This window comes from Apis dorsata, unplaced genomic scaffold, assembly GCF_000469605.1.
Source record: "Apis dorsata unplaced genomic scaffold, Apis dorsata 1.3 scaffold_170, whole genome shotgun sequence".
NCBI lineage: Eukaryota > Metazoa > Arthropoda > Insecta > Hymenoptera > Apidae > Apis > Apis dorsata.
Window position 1 is genome coordinate 203,951 of NW_006263458.1, and position 17,601 is coordinate 221,551.

The 17,601-nt window shown below is 22.5% G+C and overlaps 5 protein-coding genes across 5 annotated transcripts in view; 3 read left to right on the top strand and 2 right to left on the bottom strand.

Annotated features, from left to right (window-relative positions):
* The first annotated feature begins 170 nt into the window (after positions 1-170).
* Positions 171-3,788, top strand: LOC102673199 (mitochondrial import inner membrane translocase subunit Tim10B-like). The gene is made up of 4 exons (XM_006614148.2): positions 171-329; positions 451-546; positions 727-896; positions 3,670-3,788. The coding sequence occupies exons 1-4, from the start codon at positions 306-308 to the stop codon at positions 3,689-3,691; spliced, it is 312 nt and encodes a 103-aa protein (XP_006614211.1). The 5' UTR covers positions 171-305; the 3' UTR covers positions 3,692-3,788.
* On the bottom strand, positions 3,494-5,764 carry LOC102673057 (arfaptin-2). Its single transcript, XM_006614147.2, has 6 exons — positions 5,617-5,764; positions 4,755-4,943; positions 4,491-4,658; positions 4,095-4,416; positions 3,824-4,001; positions 3,494-3,756 (listed from the first exon to the last, which is right to left on the bottom strand). The coding sequence occupies exons 2-6, from the start codon at positions 4,924-4,926 to the stop codon at positions 3,604-3,606; spliced, it is 993 nt and encodes a 330-aa protein (XP_006614210.1). The 5' UTR covers positions 4,927-4,943; positions 5,617-5,764; the 3' UTR covers positions 3,494-3,603.
* Positions 5,765-6,101: 337 nt separating this feature from the next.
* LOC102674209 (ATP-binding cassette sub-family E member 1) lies at positions 6,102-10,130 on the top strand. Its single transcript, XM_006614156.1, has 9 exons — positions 6,102-6,221; positions 6,912-7,145; positions 7,437-7,652; positions 7,732-7,939; positions 8,066-8,252; positions 8,336-8,742; positions 8,837-9,149; positions 9,268-9,502; positions 9,602-10,130. The coding sequence occupies exons 2-9, from the start codon at positions 6,933-6,935 to the stop codon at positions 9,647-9,649; spliced, it is 1,827 nt and encodes a 608-aa protein (XP_006614219.1). The 5' UTR covers positions 6,102-6,221; positions 6,912-6,932; the 3' UTR covers positions 9,650-10,130.
* Positions 10,131-11,483: 1,353 nt separating this feature from the next.
* On the top strand, positions 11,484-15,721 carry LOC102674072 (laccase-5-like). Its single transcript, XM_006614155.2, has 11 exons — positions 11,484-11,644; positions 11,865-12,000; positions 12,226-12,325; positions 12,437-12,594; positions 12,854-13,124; positions 13,273-13,477; positions 13,627-13,808; positions 14,139-14,349; positions 14,751-14,954; positions 15,044-15,277; positions 15,466-15,721. The coding sequence occupies exons 1-11, from the start codon at positions 11,587-11,589 to the stop codon at positions 15,639-15,641; spliced, it is 1,935 nt and encodes a 644-aa protein (XP_006614218.1). The 5' UTR covers positions 11,484-11,586; the 3' UTR covers positions 15,642-15,721.
* A 136-nt stretch (positions 15,722-15,857) lies between these two features.
* The window catches only part of LOC102673941, a 15,130-nt gene continuing 13,386 nt past the window's right edge, over positions 15,858-17,601 (bottom strand). Inside the window, exons 9-12 of the mRNA XM_006614154.1 lie at positions 17,079-17,465; positions 16,689-16,910; positions 16,355-16,573; positions 15,858-16,216 (exon numbers count right to left, since the gene is read on the bottom strand). Coding sequence (XP_006614217.1) covers positions 16,047-16,216; positions 16,355-16,573; positions 16,689-16,910; positions 17,079-17,465 — 998 coding nt within the window. The 3' untranslated portion in view covers positions 15,858-16,046. The remainder of the gene's footprint in view (positions 16,217-16,354; positions 16,574-16,688; positions 16,911-17,078; positions 17,466-17,601) is intronic.

Genomic DNA, 17,601 nt, shown 5'->3' on the forward strand with positions numbered 1-17,601 from the left:
AAATACATATTTCTATTTAAAATATTATTTGCTATTAATATATTTCGGGAAAAGTTATATAAATTATGATATTAAAAAAATTAAATTATTGTGTCATTTATTAATAATCCTTAATTAAGATTATTTATTTTTTTTTTCTTTAATGTTTTTAAAAATCGATCAAAATATACCGATAATCGATATTAATATTCTTATTAATTTAAAGTAAACTCACGTGATATAACTTGAATATAAGTGAAACCGGCAAATATCAAGACATTGTAAATTTATTATTTAAATTGAAAATTAAAATAGACAATTTAAATATGGATGCCATGGTTATTAGAAATGTACTTAAATATTAATAATTCGTATTGATAAATCAACTATTTATTTCTAACCTATTTCATATGATGCATACAAAAATAACGATAAAAATCATATTTTTATTTATTAATGTTATTTTTATAGATGAAAGACTTTCAACTTTTGTTTAATCAAATGTCTGAAACATGTTTTAAAACTTGTGTAAATACATTTATGTCAAGAGATATATCTACAGAAGAGGTGTGTTCTTATAATGGTTAGACTTGTACTATATTATTGATTTTATTTATGAAATATATATTTATTACAATTGAAAAATATTGACATAATTATACATACAAAAAAATATGTATATATTATAAATTTGTTTTTATTATAGTATATTATATAATTATATCATAATATTTCTTTATTTTATAGGTTCAATGTATAGAAAATTGTTCGGGCAAGCACATTAATGCAAATCATAAAATAATGGAAATATTTATGGATGTACAACGTACTATCGCTTTAAAAAATGTGGAAGAATTTCAAAAAGCTCAGGCAGCATTTGAAGTGGCTCAAAAAGATCAAAATTCAGAAAGTACTAGGTAGTCAATTTTATAAATCAAGTAGATTTTTTATTGTATTTTTAGAAATTATTTTCTTGTACAAACTATTTTAATTAATATGCATTTATTATTATTTACTATTATTTACATTGATATATTACAAAACATTTATATTCTATGAAAATAATAAATATATAAAATATTTCATAGTTATTTTTATGTAATTAATATTTTTTAATATAAATATACTTTTATTTTTTAAATAAAAATTTGATATTTAGATAAAAATGGTACTAGTAATTAACAAAAATTCTATAAAAAACAAGATATATAAGCATTCATTTATTGTTTGGAGTTTGTATACACATAATATACACACAATAACATCATGATTAGGAACATAATATAGTAGCTACAATATGTTTTATAAATTAAAAAGTGCTTTAACTGTATATTTCAAGTTATTTCATGTTACTTTTCAATCTTATTCCTATTTAATAAATATAAGATTTTATTTTAATTCAATTACAATATTTATCTTTATTGATCTAAACATTTCTAAAAAATCTATTAAGTAAGAGAATATAAAATCATAGTAAATGATAAAAAAATTGAATTGGAAATTATATAGTCAATTTAAATTATAATATTAAAATATCACATTATGAATCATAATTTTTGCTTTATAAATAAATATTGATTTAATTCACAAAAATTAGAAAAATATACTGAATTATACACATATTCAATATATAATTCATTTATACATATTATATGTATATATGTATTTGAAAATTTATATGATGATCACATTGGAAGAGTTGATTTGAAAACATATGATAAAATGTTTTGATGATATCATAATACTAATAGATTTATTTTTATGGTTTAAGTTATTATCAATGTCAGTGTAAACTTTAAGTATAAGCAACAAACAATAATGACAATGTACATATATTTGTTATATTTATACTAAAAATTTTCTATTCACGAAGCGTAATGATTTATAATGTTTCAATATATATAATATATATTGCTGTTTCAAAAAAAATATTTGTATAAATAATGTCAATGTATATGAAAGTATATAAAGTCATGATTCAAGTTCATTTGATCTTTATTCACTTAAAATATATGACTAGTTTGAATCTGTTAAATATTTTCTTTTTATTTAAATGTATTAATCAAAATAGATTATTTTTTTAATGAAAAAATATTACTATAAATAAATAAATTTATATTTTCTGTATTGAAATACTTTGAAATATTTCGAAAAATTTTCTAAATTAAATTAAATTACATATTATTCTTTAATATATTAAAAGTAATTTTTTCTGTATAGATTTATACTTCTGTTATAATCATAGATTATTTTTGATATTAATAAATAAAAACTAATTAATAATTTAAAAAATTAAATGAACATATTTATAAGCAATTTTATATAAATATTATATAATTGCACAAACAAAGTATCATTATTTTAAAAATATGTTTAGGCTTTAAACTGTAAACATGTGATTCATTTCTATTTTTTTTCAAAAAATAACATTTGCTTTTGATATAAAAAATAATGGATATAAGAAAATAATAAATAAAATTAATATTTAAATATAATAACTAAAATGTACAGAATGTTCATAAATTATTGTATTAATATCATACTTATTAAAATAAATAAGATTGTTTAATACACATAAATCCAAATTGTAAATTTCATTTATCAAATATTATGTATGTTTTAAGAAAATTGCCATATTTATATGAAAATCATAGATTGAATGTAATCTTCTACTCAATGTTTTAATCTCTATATTATATATGTATATAAACATATATTACATATTATATTTTTTAAATATGTTTATAAATAAATAAAAAATGGAAATATTTATAACGTTCCTGGATTTATATTTATTAAATATTAATACTTTTTTATTAATTTTAATTAATATTATATATTTTTAACATTTTATATAACTTTTTATGAATATCCTGTACACTTGGAAGTACTAAAAATTCACATGGAATTTTTTTAATTATGTTAAATTTTATAACATAAATAAATATATATATAAATAAGGAATACACTTCTGTTTAGTCATTAGAAAAACCTTAATTAAAATCCACTTAATATTTAAAATGGAATGAAAAATATTAGAATTATCTAATTGCAAATTTTTTTCATTAAATTTAACTAATTAAATTTAATCAAATAATTATTCATTTCCAAACATTCATTAAATTGATGCAAAATATAATATAGATAAATCAAAATATTATTTTGTACATACCATAAAATTCAAAGCTCAATATATGATAAATTCATGTATTTACATTAGAACTTCTCTAAGAAGTCAAATATAAAAATTAAATATCTATTGCCTTGTTTTGTAAGCATCACTATTGAATAAAAAGAACAAATGTTATAATAGATGTTCTTAATTGTTGCATAGATTTATATAATTAAGATTCATATGCCATGTATCACAGATACTGGCCAATATTTAAAGCAGAATTAAAAAAAAATTCAGTCTATTTTTTTTTATGATAATTCATTCTTGTTCCAAAAATTATTGAATTTAATAAATTACTTGATAGCAGTGTTTTTTAGTATGTTTTTGAAAATTTTTAAAAGTCGTTCTATTTTGTAATTCCCTTTCATTTTTGAGGAAAAATTCGTATGGACGAATGTATTTTTTATTCATGTTTGTCTGATTATTTAAATTTATTTCTTCTAATGTAACTACTGTTCAAGCCATGATGGTAAAGATGAATTTGGTGATTTAACCTTTATATTAAATTGTTTCAGTGTGGCTTCCAGTGCAGTTTGATTTCCAGAAAAATAAGCAGATACTGCATTGTGAAATAATAATAATTGTTTGTGCATTACCTTGATCTGTAATAAAAATAAAAAAATTTTATAACATACAATATTTTAACGTAATCAAATAGAAAAGACATACTCTATTTTCATCTAAAAATTTAAGTTTAATCGAAACATCTGATCTTAATTTTTCAAAATTTTGTTTATGTTCTTCATAATTAGCCTGTGCTGCTTCTAATCTTGCTGCATTGCTACTATCGTTTTTTGTTACTTGTGCTAATGCTTCAAGATCTGTCCTATAGGCATCGTATTCTATTCTGTAATCAAACATTTTGCTCTGTATTTAAATATTTTTTACTTATAAATATTTATAAGATATATATAATTTTCCAAATAACATTAATAATTACCTTGCTGTTTCATATTGCCGTACTGTAAATAATGTATCTTCAATAGTTTTATTACAAAGTGTATTTACTGAAGAAACAAAAAAATTTAAGGCCCCTAATAATGTTTCACCATTTTTAGTTAAATTTCTTTGAGTTTCTGAATTATATAAAAATTCTTCTTGTAATTCTGGAGATTTCTGTGCTAATTCAGAGAATGCTTCTCCTAAAGCATGTTGAGTTTGAACAACATGATGGAAATGAGAAGCTAATGCTCTTGATAACCGTAAAACATTACAATACTTTCTTTGAGTATCTCTTAATAACTCAATTTGAGTTTCAAGTTCTATAAACAAAAAGATATTATAATTATATAATAAATAAAAATAATTATATTGAATTATATTCCATAAAACTTACCTGAATCTACTGTACGGGATGTTTTTCCAAGTTTTTCATACATTAATTGTCTTGTACACTTATATGTAGAAATACTCCAATTTTTAATGCTTTCAATTTTACTTTGAGCAGTACGCATTGTTTGTGTATCACCATTTTGAATAGGTGTATTTGGAGATACTGTTATAGCTATTAAATATGTAAAAATACTTTGATAGTTTCAAAATGAAATTATATAAATAATTTATTACATTATATTTGAATATTATAATTGAATATACTTACACATTTGAGATGTAGGACTACCCAAAGTTAAATTTATTGTAGCTGGTCTAGGTTGACTATCATTATTACAATTGTTTGGTACATGAGGTGGAGGAGTTCCACTATGAACTGCACTATCACTATCATTTAAAGATGGAGCATCTTTTAACATTTCATGAATACTTCGCTCCATTCCACTTAATGTAATAGCTATATATATATATATATAATATAAATTAAAAATATATATTAATATATTAATATATACATATTTATACATAAAATCCAAAATCAATTAAAAAATGTTAAAAACTAAATAATTGAAAAATTTTGAATAATCTTAAATATGCAAAAAAAAAAAATATAATATAAAAATGATATTTTTTTTTAAAAACTATTAACTATTTTTTAAAATTGAAAGTTAATATAAATATTACTGAAAATTAAATTGTAAAAGCTAAATATAATTATAGTATATAGTTTATAAGAATTTTATAAAGATATTTCAATACAAAAATAATAATAAATTTTAACAAGAAATTAAAAGATTTATAAAAGAAAGAAATATTTACATAAAACCGCCATTTTTTATAACATATAAAATTCTAAAAATTAATATATATAAACAGAAAATTCTTACGTATAACGATATATATAGATTATAAGTATTAAAATACATTTTGATATATTAATATTTAACAATCATAACTAAATTCTACTTTATAAATAAAAAACATATCAAGAACTATCATATGACACCTGTTTTAAAATCAAATATGGTTAAGCTAATATCTGTTCATGTATATCAGTAATATATTGTTAAAAATACGAAAAACTAATATCTCAAAAAAATAAAATTATATTATTTTGAGACAATACTTACTACAAAATCAGAAGATATAAGTATATAATTTCTACTATCCTATGCTTAAAACTTCAGAATAAATCTTTATAATGCTTCATGAGAGATGCAATATACCAACTTAGATGGCGTATATTGCAAACAATTTTTGGAAACACCCGAAAAGTCAAATTTATAACAATTTCATTCAATTCATTTTATTGTGCGTATGTTTTTTTATATAATAATTATGAGTTACTTTATTTATTTGTTTATAAAAATGTAAAGAAAATATTCAAAACAAGATATAATTTTCATATTTAATTTTTAATTTATGAATAATGAATTATATATAACTTATAAAATTTGTTAAAAATCACTGCAGTAAACTAAATTATATATAAAGTTTTATAATAATATATAATTCATAGATTAAGAATATAAAAGTTTTATTAGTTGAAAAAATTTTATAATTATTATAATATATAGATGAAAATTATTTAAAAAAAATATTTATATTTCATTAAGTACATAGTCTACATTTCAACATTCTATGATTGAAGTTCGGGCATGTGGTGGTGTACGAGTACGGAAGCTCCTTCGAAAAGCTTATAAAGGAGTTTCCTCCACGTTTTTGGTTTTGACAGGTATATACTTGTACACGTCTGCATTAAATATTATGAAGTAATAGAATAATATATTTCGAAAAAATTATTTTTACCAAATATGCGATATATTTATGAAGTATTATTATATTAGCATGTTTTATTATTAATTACTTGAGGTTAGGAACTCGTGGTAATATTAAGCATTGTATTTTCATGTATTAAACATTTTGAGTAAATGAAAATATATGGAAATTATTGTATAATATGTTTAATATCAATATAGTGTCTTTCATTTTATACCCTAATTGAAGGAGTGATTATTTGTTCCTAATAGGATTTAAGAAGAACATATGTTGAATTACTTTTTAAGTAATTTAACTATTTATTATTAAAAAGAAACTTTGAAACATTAAAAGATTATTTGATTATTATCAAAATATAATATGCAATATAAATATATTAAAATTCTAAAATATAATACAATTTTTAATTATTTTCAATACATTATATGTATTTTGATTTTTTGTGTACATTTTTAAATGGTTTATTTTACATTTTTTGCATTTATATAAAAATCTATATCTAATTTTAATATTTATTTATTTTTTTTTAATTTAATATTGTGTTTTTATTTTAATTTAACATTTAATTCAATGTTAAAAAATTAATGGAGTTCATAGATTTTAATTATTCTGTTATTAAATTTAAGTTTTGTAATAACACTTTCAGACAGGTAAATATTTTACCATCATGCCACCAAAAAAATCAATGGAGGAAACTGATCGATTGACTCGTATTGCTATTGTCAATTCTGATAAATGTAAACCAAAACGATGCAGACAAGAATGCAAAAGATCTTGTCCAGTTGTAAGAATGGGAAAACTTTGCATAGAAGTTAATCCAAATAGTAAGATAGCATCAATATCTGAAGAATTATGTATTGGATGTGGTATATGTGTCAAGGTATAATAAATAATGTTATTACTATTAAAATTTTAAAAATATTTTTAATGTATTATATAAAAATAATTTTAAAATTAATTAATGTTTTTTTTAAGCAATAAATTAATGTTATTAATTAATATTATATTTATTAATAAAAACATATAATGTAATATTATATTTAAATTAATTATATATTATAAATATAAATTAATATACATGTTCATTAATAATAATGATGATAATAATAATACATATTAATAATTAAATGTTTTAAGAATATATTAATATTTATTATTTTATTTTTTGTAGAAATGTCCATTTGAGGCAATATCTATCATTAATCTTCCTAGTAATTTAGAGAAAGAAACTACACATCGTTATTCAAAGAATTCATTTAAACTACATAGACTGCCTATTCCAAGACCTGGAGAAGTATTAGGTTTGGTTGGAACTAATGGAATTGGAAAATCAACTGCTCTTAAAATTTTAGCAGGCAAGCAAAAGCCTAATTTAGGTCGATTTTCTGTATGTATAATACATATTTTCTTCATGTGATTTATTTTATTTTCTACATTTAATTTTTTTTTATTATGGTTTAATGCAGGATCCACCAGATTGGACAGAAATATTAAGTCATTTTAGAGGTAGTGAATTGCAAAATTATTTTACCAAAATTTTGGAAGATGATTTAAAAGCTCTTATTAAACCTCAATATGTAGATCAAATTCCTAAAGCTGTAAAAGGCACTGTACAACAGCTTTTAGACAAAAAAGATGAGTGTAAAAATCAATTAGAAATTTGTGAAATGTTAGGTAAGTTTATATAATTGTTTTAAAGATTTGTATTTTTAAAATATTTTAAAGAAATTGATAAAATGATTAAAATCAGATAAAAAAAATTAATTTTTATTTTATTAAAAATTATTAAATTTTTTTTAGATTTAATGCATATACGCGATAGAGGTATTGATGCACTTTCTGGTGGAGAACTTCAACGTTTTGCATGTGCTATGGTATGCATTCAAAATGGAGATATTTTTATGTTTGATGAACCATCTTCATATTTAGATGTAAAGCAACGTCTTAATGCAGCTTTGACGATTCGATCTCTTATTCATCCCGATAAGTAAGTGGTATCAATAATTAATGCAATGAAATTGTAATGTAAAAAATTTTTTACTTATATAAAATATCATTAAAATTTAACAGGTTTATAATAGTAGTGGAACATGATTTATCGGTTTTAGACTATTTGTCTGATTTTATTTGTTGTCTTTATGGTGTTCCTGGAGCATATGGTGTTGTTACTATGCCCTTTTCTGTTAGAGAAGGTATAAATATTTTCCTTGATGGTTTCGTACCAACAGAAAATTTAAGGTTCCGTGAGGAATCTCTTGTATTTAAAGTCGCAGAAAGTGCAACAGAAGAAGAAGTCAAACGCATGAATCATTACGAATATCCTGCGATGACAAAAACAATGGGTTCTTTTAAATTAAATGTTGAAAAAGGTCAATTTACTGACTCAGAAATTCTTGTGCTACTTGGTGAAAATGGAACGGGAAAGACAACATTCATTAGAATGTTAGCTGGTAACTTACCACCTGATGATGGATCAGGTAATTAAAAAATATTTTAATACAATTATCAATTATATTATTAAATGAAAATCTTATATCAAATACTTGATATTTTGAATTTGATTTTTTTTAGGAAGTATTCCTCAATTACATATTAGTTATAAACCACAAAAAATTAGTCCTAAATCTCAAGGAATTGTTCGTCAATTATTACATGAAAAAATTAGGGATGCTTATGTTCATCCTCAATTTGTAACAGATGTTATGAAACCACTAAAAATAGATGATATTATGGACCAGGAAGTACAGAATCTTTCAGGAGGAGAATTACAACGAGTGGCTTTAGCTTTATGTCTTGGAAAACCTGCTGATGTTTATTTAATTGATGAACCTTCTGCTTATTTGGATTCTGAACAACGTTTAGTTGCTGCTAAAGTAATAAAACGGTAAAATTGAAACATTAAAATTGAATATTGTTATTATTTACATTTATGATTTTAACGAATTATTATTTTAAAGAATCATATATTGAATAAAAAATATTGAAACATGTCATTATTTTAGGTTCATTTTACATGCAAAGAAAACAGGATTTGTAGTAGAACATGACTTTATCATGGCTACATATTTGGCTGATCGTGTAATTGTATTTTCTGGTACTCCATCTTTAGCAACTACAGCTCATAGTCCACAGTCTCTATTAAATGGAATGAATAGATTTTTAGAACTTTTAGGTATTACATTTAGAAGAGATCCAAACAATTTTAGACCAAGAATTAATAAAAGTCAGTCTGTGAAAGTATGTTACTTTCTACTTTAAATAATCTTTTTTTTTAAATATTATTTAATATTTTATATGTTCATTTTTTAAAAATTTATTTTATTTTATTGTTAATAGGACTTGGAACAAAAAAAAGCTGGGCAATACTTCTTCCTCGAAGAATGAGATATGATCTCATCTATAAGTTGAATAGCAGCTGGTATAAAATACTGTTAAGAAGTTTTTGTAAATCTTTATACGTTTAAAAGCCGGGAATGGATTTCTTACAATATATTAATAACGCATGTTTTGCGTTGAATCGAAATATTTCAATATGTCCATTTTTTTGTTTATGCGATATTTATTTAAATAAATAATCCAAATAATCTCTTGATATCAATCTCAATATATTAAAAATTTTAATTTAAAGAGAAGTGCTATCATATTTTTATATGAAGAATGATCCAACAAATTTATTTATACTCATCAATATTATGTCACAGTTTGCATTTTCAACTCGATATGTAAACAATATATGCATTTTTTGTATAAATAATTTATGTCCGATTATGTATAACAAATTAAACGAGATTTGAACATCTCGTATATGTATATGTACATCTGCTATGCAACATGAATTATAATACATCTGGAATATAAAATGAAATGTATTAATCATTTGATAAACCTGAATTTAATTTTTTAATGTGTATATTATAACATAAAACATAATTTATAACTTTTATTTAAATAACGATTTATTAAATCTATATTTTTTTCGATTTAAATAATCAACATTACATATTGATCAATTAATTAAATATTAATCATTATAATAATTAATTAATCAATAAATTAAATTATTTTTGAATTTAAAAAATTTATTTTTTTCATAAATATTTTCATATATTATTTCATATATTTTTTAAATATTAAATTTGAATGATAAAATAAAAAGCGAAAAAATATTTCCTATCAATTAACTCGGTAAACTCGATATAATATATCACTTTGTTTCTTTAGTTATCATTGTATAAATATATTTTTGCATAATATGAATAATGTATATATACGTAGAATAAATGTTTATTACTATTTTAATTCTACCTTTATACATATTAATTCAAAATTTTACTGAAAAATAATTAACTTGTGATTTTAATTAATTTTACGAAATTTTAAGATGAAAATTGTAGAAATGTAATGAATAATTATTATATATATTACAAAATAATAAAAAATATATATTTTAATTAAACTACTATTATTTCTACTACTATTTATACTATTAAATTCAAAACTGTACTGTATGTATAAAACTGTATTGTAAATGTAATAAAATTTTAAAATATCAAAATAAATCAATTAAAAATTTGTAAAAATATTAAAAGAAATTTATTTTTTAAGAAATTTTAAAACTTACATATATAAAGAAAAAATAGATAATATAATAATCAACATTTTTTAATATTTGCATAATGGACAAAGTCTAATCGAACAAGCTTTCCTCATGATCGATAATGTTAATGTCTGTGACGTCTGTACATGCTTATTTTTTTTTTAATAACAGTTCATATGAATATAATAAATATATAATGTTTTAATGTTTAAATAAATTTTAACAAGATCATACACAATCGCTATATATCCTTCTAAATCAAATAATTTATTTATGAAACACTCATATCATTTATATTTTTTACAAATAAATCTATAATTAAATTGAACGAATTAATCTAAGTTTTAAAATAGTCTAACTTTTTAAATTTAGATGGATTTTACATTAAATAATGTCCTTGACTTATAATTTGAAAAAAATTAACAACAAAAATTATCAAATGATGATAAAATTTAATAACTAAATAATACAAAATAAATAATAATACAAATAAATATTCAGGAAATAAATACTTAGAAAACTATATACTTAGAAAACTATTAACTGATAAATTTATATATATTTCATTATATATTCCATTTCTACTTTTTCTATATATTGATGCCTTAATAGAAAAAATTCAATAGTAAACGTTTGAAAGAAGATTGTGTAACTATCGTTAAATTTTCATTGATGAAAAAATTACTTTTTAATCTTATCATTGTCTTTAACGTTTAAAAACATAATGAAATTTTATGCATTTTTTATCTTATTGGTTTATATACAATTTTCTTATAGCTACCGTAAGTAAGCCACGTTTGAATGAAATTTCTTATAACATTGTATACGTATTACACTTAATTTATTTTATTATAATCCTGTATTTATACACATTAGTTATACTTATATGCACATTCTCTTCTCTTTTTTTTTTTAATTATCATTATATATTTTTTTTTTATAAAGTTTGTCATATTTTATTTAATATCGTATCTTTCAAGTATATCATATTAATTTATCTAGGATCGTGGAAGGAGTCTAAGTATTCATCAATAGTATTTTCTTCACCTGAAGAATGCGCACGAAATTGTACAGATAACGAGCAGCCTAAAAATTGTTATTATTTTTTTCATATTGAATTCTATACAACAGTTGGGCCGTATGTATTTTATAATTAAATTATAACAAAACATATATCGTTATATAAAAGTTTTTTTTTTAAAGACATTTTATTTTTTTATATAATACATAAAGATGTCTATATTAAACTAAATCTTGCTCATTATATTATTTACTATAATAAATTATATTAATTATAGTAAAATGTAAAGTAAAATATTTAAGTAACAAATTTTAATAATAAAATTGATCGTATAATGTACAGTGCTTGTGATGTACAAGGATCGAATCAATGTATTGTGGGAGATGGAATTGAAAAGACGTTAATACCTATTAATCGGCAATTACCAGGACCACCTATTGAGGTATACAACGTATAATAAAATATCGGATAAATGAATTTTTTCCCCCGTATTTTTTCATATTTAAATAATAACAATTAGTAATTATAATAAGATTTTCTAATTTCTTCGCAGGTTTGTTTGAACGATCGTGTTATAGTCGATGTGGAAAATGCTGCTCTGGGGATGGAAGTGACGATACATTGGCATGGACTTTTTCAAAATGGTTTCCAATTTTATGATGGTGTCCCTTATGTTACACAATGTCCAATTGCATCTTCCTCGACATTTAGGTAGAATTTATATTATTTTATATTTCACTTATTATTATTATTAAAATATTTTTGAAATGTATTATTTTTTAATCACTTTCTTAAAGCTGTATTCGATATATATTTAGATAATTCTTATTAATTCTTATTGAAATAAGAAGCAAACAAATAGAAATTTAATATCTATTATTAATTCAATATATGATAATGTCAATTATTTTATTTTAATTATTAATAATGTTAAATTAAAATAAAATATTTTACGTTTTTTTTTTTTCAGATATGATTTTGTAGTGAAAAATTCGGGTACACATTTTTATCATTCTCATATATCTACACACATGCTAGACGGACAAATTGGTAGTTTTATTGTCAAAGATCCACCACAGAAAAATCCGCATCGTGATTTATACGATAAAGATGAAATAGTCATATTCTTAAATGATTGGATACATGAATTATCATTTGAACGTTATCCCGGATATTACAGATACAATATATTAGGACAGAGTGCAGAAAACATACTTATAAATGGTTTAGGAAATTATACTGTAAGCTTTATATTATTATTTATTGTAAATTTACCGTATCGAGTTATTGAATTTTTAAAATATTATTTATAACATTTTAGACTAACTCTATCTTATAAAATATAATTCTAAATGGAAAATTATTTAAAAAATTGTACTTTCTCTTTAGAATTTAAAAACCGGTGAGACTACTAATGGAAGTTTAAAAGTATTTACAGTCAAGAAAGGGGAACGGCATAGAATACGGATGATTAACTCTTTTAGCACGGTATGCTTGGCAGAGTTAAGAATCGAGAAACACAAATTAATTATAATCGCTCAGGATGGTGAAAACGTGAAACCTAAACCGGTGGATAAAATAGTATCTAGTACAGGTTTGATATAATTCAAATTATTATTTCAAATTTGTGATTGTTATTTAATTAATTTATTGTGTTATTATGAGATGATATTTTGTACTAATTCATTGTAACTATTTTTTCTTTTTCCTTTCTTTTTTCCATTTACATATATATAAATATAGGCGAGCGTGTCGATTTTATCCTCGTTGCAAATCAAAATGTGGACTCTTATTGGATTCAAGTACGTGGTCTTGGGGAATGTGCAGCAACATTTATACAACAATTGGCTATTTTAAAATACGAGAATGGTCCTTCCCAACCGTCAACGCCACTTCTTAATTATAACGATACAATAGATGGCGTTGTAAGTATTTTACTTTGCATTTCAATTTCGAAAATTTATTTCGAAAATGATTTCAATTGAATTTTATTCTTTTTAAAAAAAAATAACTTTATCGAGGAGAGTGGAAAATATACGAAATGCACATTATAATAAAATGTACAAAACTATGTATATTTTTTTACGAAGTAAAATTTTTATAAATTTCTCAGATCGAAATGTTGAAATAATCAATTTTGCAAAAATACATTTTTAATAGAACAAAAAGATTTTAGAAATAGATTTTTTAATAATAAATGTCGAAATATGAAAATCTAGTTTTAAAATAAATGATACGTGATTCCTATCTTGCAGATATATAATGGATTAAATGGAACGTTGTGTAATACAAATATTACAGAACCTGTGCTTTGTATTAATCAATTGGAAAGTCTTGAAAGCGAGAATGATCTCTTAAAAGTCGAACCTGATGAAAGACACATATTACCTTTCTGGTTTTTTAATTATACTGACACTTCTAAAGATAAATTACTATTTAATTCAAGTTCATACCTTCCATTTTTTAGTAAGTTGTTTTTAACGCCTCTTTAAAGATAAATATTTATGTATATTCTTTTTTTTAATTAATTTTTCACTTATATTTGACTTTGTAAACTACTAAAAATTTCCTATGTTAAAACAGATTGAATTATAATTTTAATAATAATTTTCTTTTTTATTTACTATAATTTTATAGCAATATATTTACATGTATGTATATATATATTTTAAGTGCAAATAGTAACACGGTTATATTATACATATAAAAGCAGCGTGATATTAAATTTTTATTATTAGTTATTAGAGTTTAGTGGTCACATCACAGATTTTCACTTTCTAATATATTTTTTCAATTAATACACTATTAAAATTTATTCGTTTGCAAGAAAATCTCATTTTTATTATTAAATATTATTATTATTTCAGATGCAAATGATCGTACTCAACTTCTTTCTATATTCAATGATATCGCGTTTGAGAGTCCAGCGTCAAATTTACTCACGCAAAGTAACTCTTACCAAGCAATATGCAAAAAAAATCAACTGAGCACTTGCACCGAACCTTGTACATGTGCACAAATCATCCAAACAAAATTAAATAATGTTGTAGAGTTAATAATGTACGACGCAAGTATGTTTATGTTTATGATACGAATCTTTGCTGAATCTTGTGAAAATAATATATAATAATATTTCTTTTAATAAATTAACGAATTACAGTACCACAAACGGATTTGGATCATCCGTTCCATTTGCACGGATATGCATTCCAAGTATTTAGCGTAGGACAATTTTGGCCCATTAGAAACATTTCGAGGGAAGACATAAATGAAGTAATACAGGAGCACACGGAACGTCTTCAAAGAGGAGAGTATAAAAATCCACCTGGTAAAGATACCGCGAAAATTCCAATGGGAGGTTATGTAATTGTACGTTTCAAAGCGAATAATCCAGGTAAAAATATTCAAATTTCACTCAGAAATAAATTTTAAGATTAATCTTATACAATAAAATATTGATAAATTCGATTAATATGAACAAAAATCAGTTTCATTTTTTTTTTTTTTTTTTTGATTATATTACAATTTTAAAATATCGTAGTATATTGGTGAACAAGAATATAGTATAACGTTTTATCATAGGATGGTGGTTACTTCACTGTCACTTCAGTTGGCATCACATCACTGGTATGGAACTGGTCATTCGTGTAGGAAACCAAAACGATCTTCCACCAACTCCAAAGAATTTCCCGAAATGCGATAATTGGAAACCAGGGTTACAAACTACGAAGGATTATTTGTTTTTCCCCAAAGATTAGATATATAGTTACTATATATCTATATGATACATAATACATATATAATACACGAGCAAATAAAAGTATATTTTTAACATGTACATTTCATTTATTTCTTACTAAATCTTCACGATAATTGATTAACAAATTATTTTTAACATTTTTAATTTTTTAATGCTTAAAAACTTTTTTTAACATCGATAATTTTCCATTACCCGTGACACTTTTTTTTCTTTTAATTTCACAAAAGATTTATTTGTTGGATAATTTTAAATTTATTTGTTTGATCCGTTAAATAATTATTTTATCAAACGATTAAATAATATATGTTACTTAACGATCAAATCAAGTGTAACTAATTAGCTTTAAATAAATAAATGGATATGAAATAAATATATGAAAATAAATTACAATTTATGCGATAAATTAATTTGTTTCGAATACCATATCCGGATGTTTATTGCTTCCACAGGTGGGAAAGTCTAGTGGAACAGGTAAAAAGCTTTCGCGACTTCCTACCTTTAATAAAAATTGCATAACAGGTCCAGATATTCCCTGAGTCAATGCTGTGCTTCGTGCTTCCCACAACCAATATCCTATAGAAATAAATCAAATGAATTCGCTAAATAATACCATAAATTTTATTAAATTATTAAATAATAAAAATTAATAATAAATTAAATAATAATAAAAATTTAATAAATATTAAATTAAATTATTAAATATAATTTTACCTAAATTATCGGTAAAAAGGCGGAGAATAAGGTATCCTTTATTTGGAACGACAAAACTATCTTTTCGAGGAGGATTTAAAAAATTACGATGTAACTGTTTCTTACGATCCAAAAGCATTACTTCCTCTTTCGTAATCGCTCTTCCAAAGCTTTTTCTTCCTAAGATACTTGCGTTATAACCATGTATATGGAACGTATAAGAAACATTTCCACCGAAACCTGAATCAAGAATCATTTTTAATAAAAAAAAAAAGAGAGAGAGAGAAAGAGAAAAAAAGAAAATAAAAAAAATAATGTACTTGTATTATAAAAATAAATCTCTTTGACGATTTACCCTGATCAATTAAAACGATATCGACATTTTTATTAGGCGAGACTTCGATCATGCGAATACATTCACAAAACAATGGCGTGTCAGCGCACTCTTTTGAACGTTTTTCGAGAGAGCAAATTGACTCCTCTGCTGTATTTTCCGGCTGAGATAATAGCGGGGATGTAGGATACTTAAATGACATACGATTAATTTGAGCGACTTTTGCCTCTTCTTCATTCGTACCTGAAATTAATATATATTTATTATTACAGAATAATAATAGAAAAATATAAAAATATTTCTGAAAGTTACGAATCTAATTAAATAAAAAACAAAATATGCTTCATATATATATTTAACAAGATGTATTTGTATACTTAAATCTACTTACTATAAATTAAAATTACTTACTTAAATCTGATGGATAAAAAGGACATCCGTAAAAATTATATCTATAATCGGACATTGCATCCGTGATATAAGAGAAAGAATTCACATCGAATGGAATATAAATAATTTCGCTCGAATTAATTTCGTCGACTTTGTTCAATCCTTTTAAATCCAATGAACAAATAAAATTTCTTGATATCTCGTGACAATCGTGACCCATGTTCGCAATTGTATAGTCGTTGATTTTTGATAGTTGCTCGTCCTTTATCGCAACAGATTCCGGATTTACGTTATCATAAAGAATAAAAGCTTCTTGACGAAGATCTTGACAGTCCAAAAATCCCTTTATACTGACAAGATACTTTCCAGGAGGTTGATTTGTTTCGATAATTACGTCAAATCTCTCACCTAGAATTAAATTAATATATATAAAAATATTTATAAAGAAAAAAAAAAGATTATCAAAATATTTTTATTTGAGGGAAAGTGCGGGACGAGAGAGAGAGAGAGAGAGAGAGAGAGAGAGAGAGAGAGAGAGAGAGAG

Coding starts and splice junctions, on each gene's coding strand:
- LOC102674072 (XM_006614155.2), top strand. CDS start 11,587: ATGAAATTTTATGCATTTTTTATCTTATTGGTTTATATACAATTTTCT. Junction 14,350..14,750: donor TTCATACCTTCCATTTTTTA/GTAAGTTGTTTT, acceptor TTATTATTTCAG/ATGCAAATGATCGTACTCAA. Junction 14,955..15,043: donor GTTAATAATGTACGACGCAA/GTATGTTTATGT, acceptor AACGAATTACAG/TACCACAAACGGATTTGGAT.
- LOC102674209 (XM_006614156.1), top strand. CDS start 6,933: ATGCCACCAAAAAAATCAATGGAGGAAACTGATCGATTGACTCGTATT. Junction 7,146..7,436: donor GATGTGGTATATGTGTCAAG/GTATAATAAATA, acceptor TATTTTTTGTAG/AAATGTCCATTTGAGGCAAT. Junction 8,743..8,836: donor ACCACCTGATGATGGATCAG/GTAATTAAAAAA, acceptor GATTTTTTTTAG/GAAGTATTCCTCAATTACAT.
- LOC102673057 (XM_006614147.2), bottom strand. CDS start 4,926: ATGGAGCGAAGTATTCATGAAATGTTAAAAGATGCTCCATCTTTAAAT. Junction 4,002..4,094: donor CGGCAATATGAAACAGCAAG/GTAATTATTAAT, acceptor GTTTGATTACAG/AATAGAATACGATGCCTATA. Junction 3,757..3,823: donor AATTTTTAGATGAAAATAGA/GTATGTCTTTTC, acceptor TTTTTATTACAG/ATCAAGGTAATGCACAAACA.
- LOC102673199 (XM_006614148.2), top strand. CDS start 306: ATGGATGCCATGGTTATTAGAAAT. Junction 330..450: donor ATGCCATGGTTATTAGAAAT/GTACTTAAATAT, acceptor TTATTTTTATAG/ATGAAAGACTTTCAACTTTT. Junction 547..726: donor GAGATATATCTACAGAAGAG/GTGTGTTCTTAT, acceptor TTTATTTTATAG/GTTCAATGTATAGAAAATTG.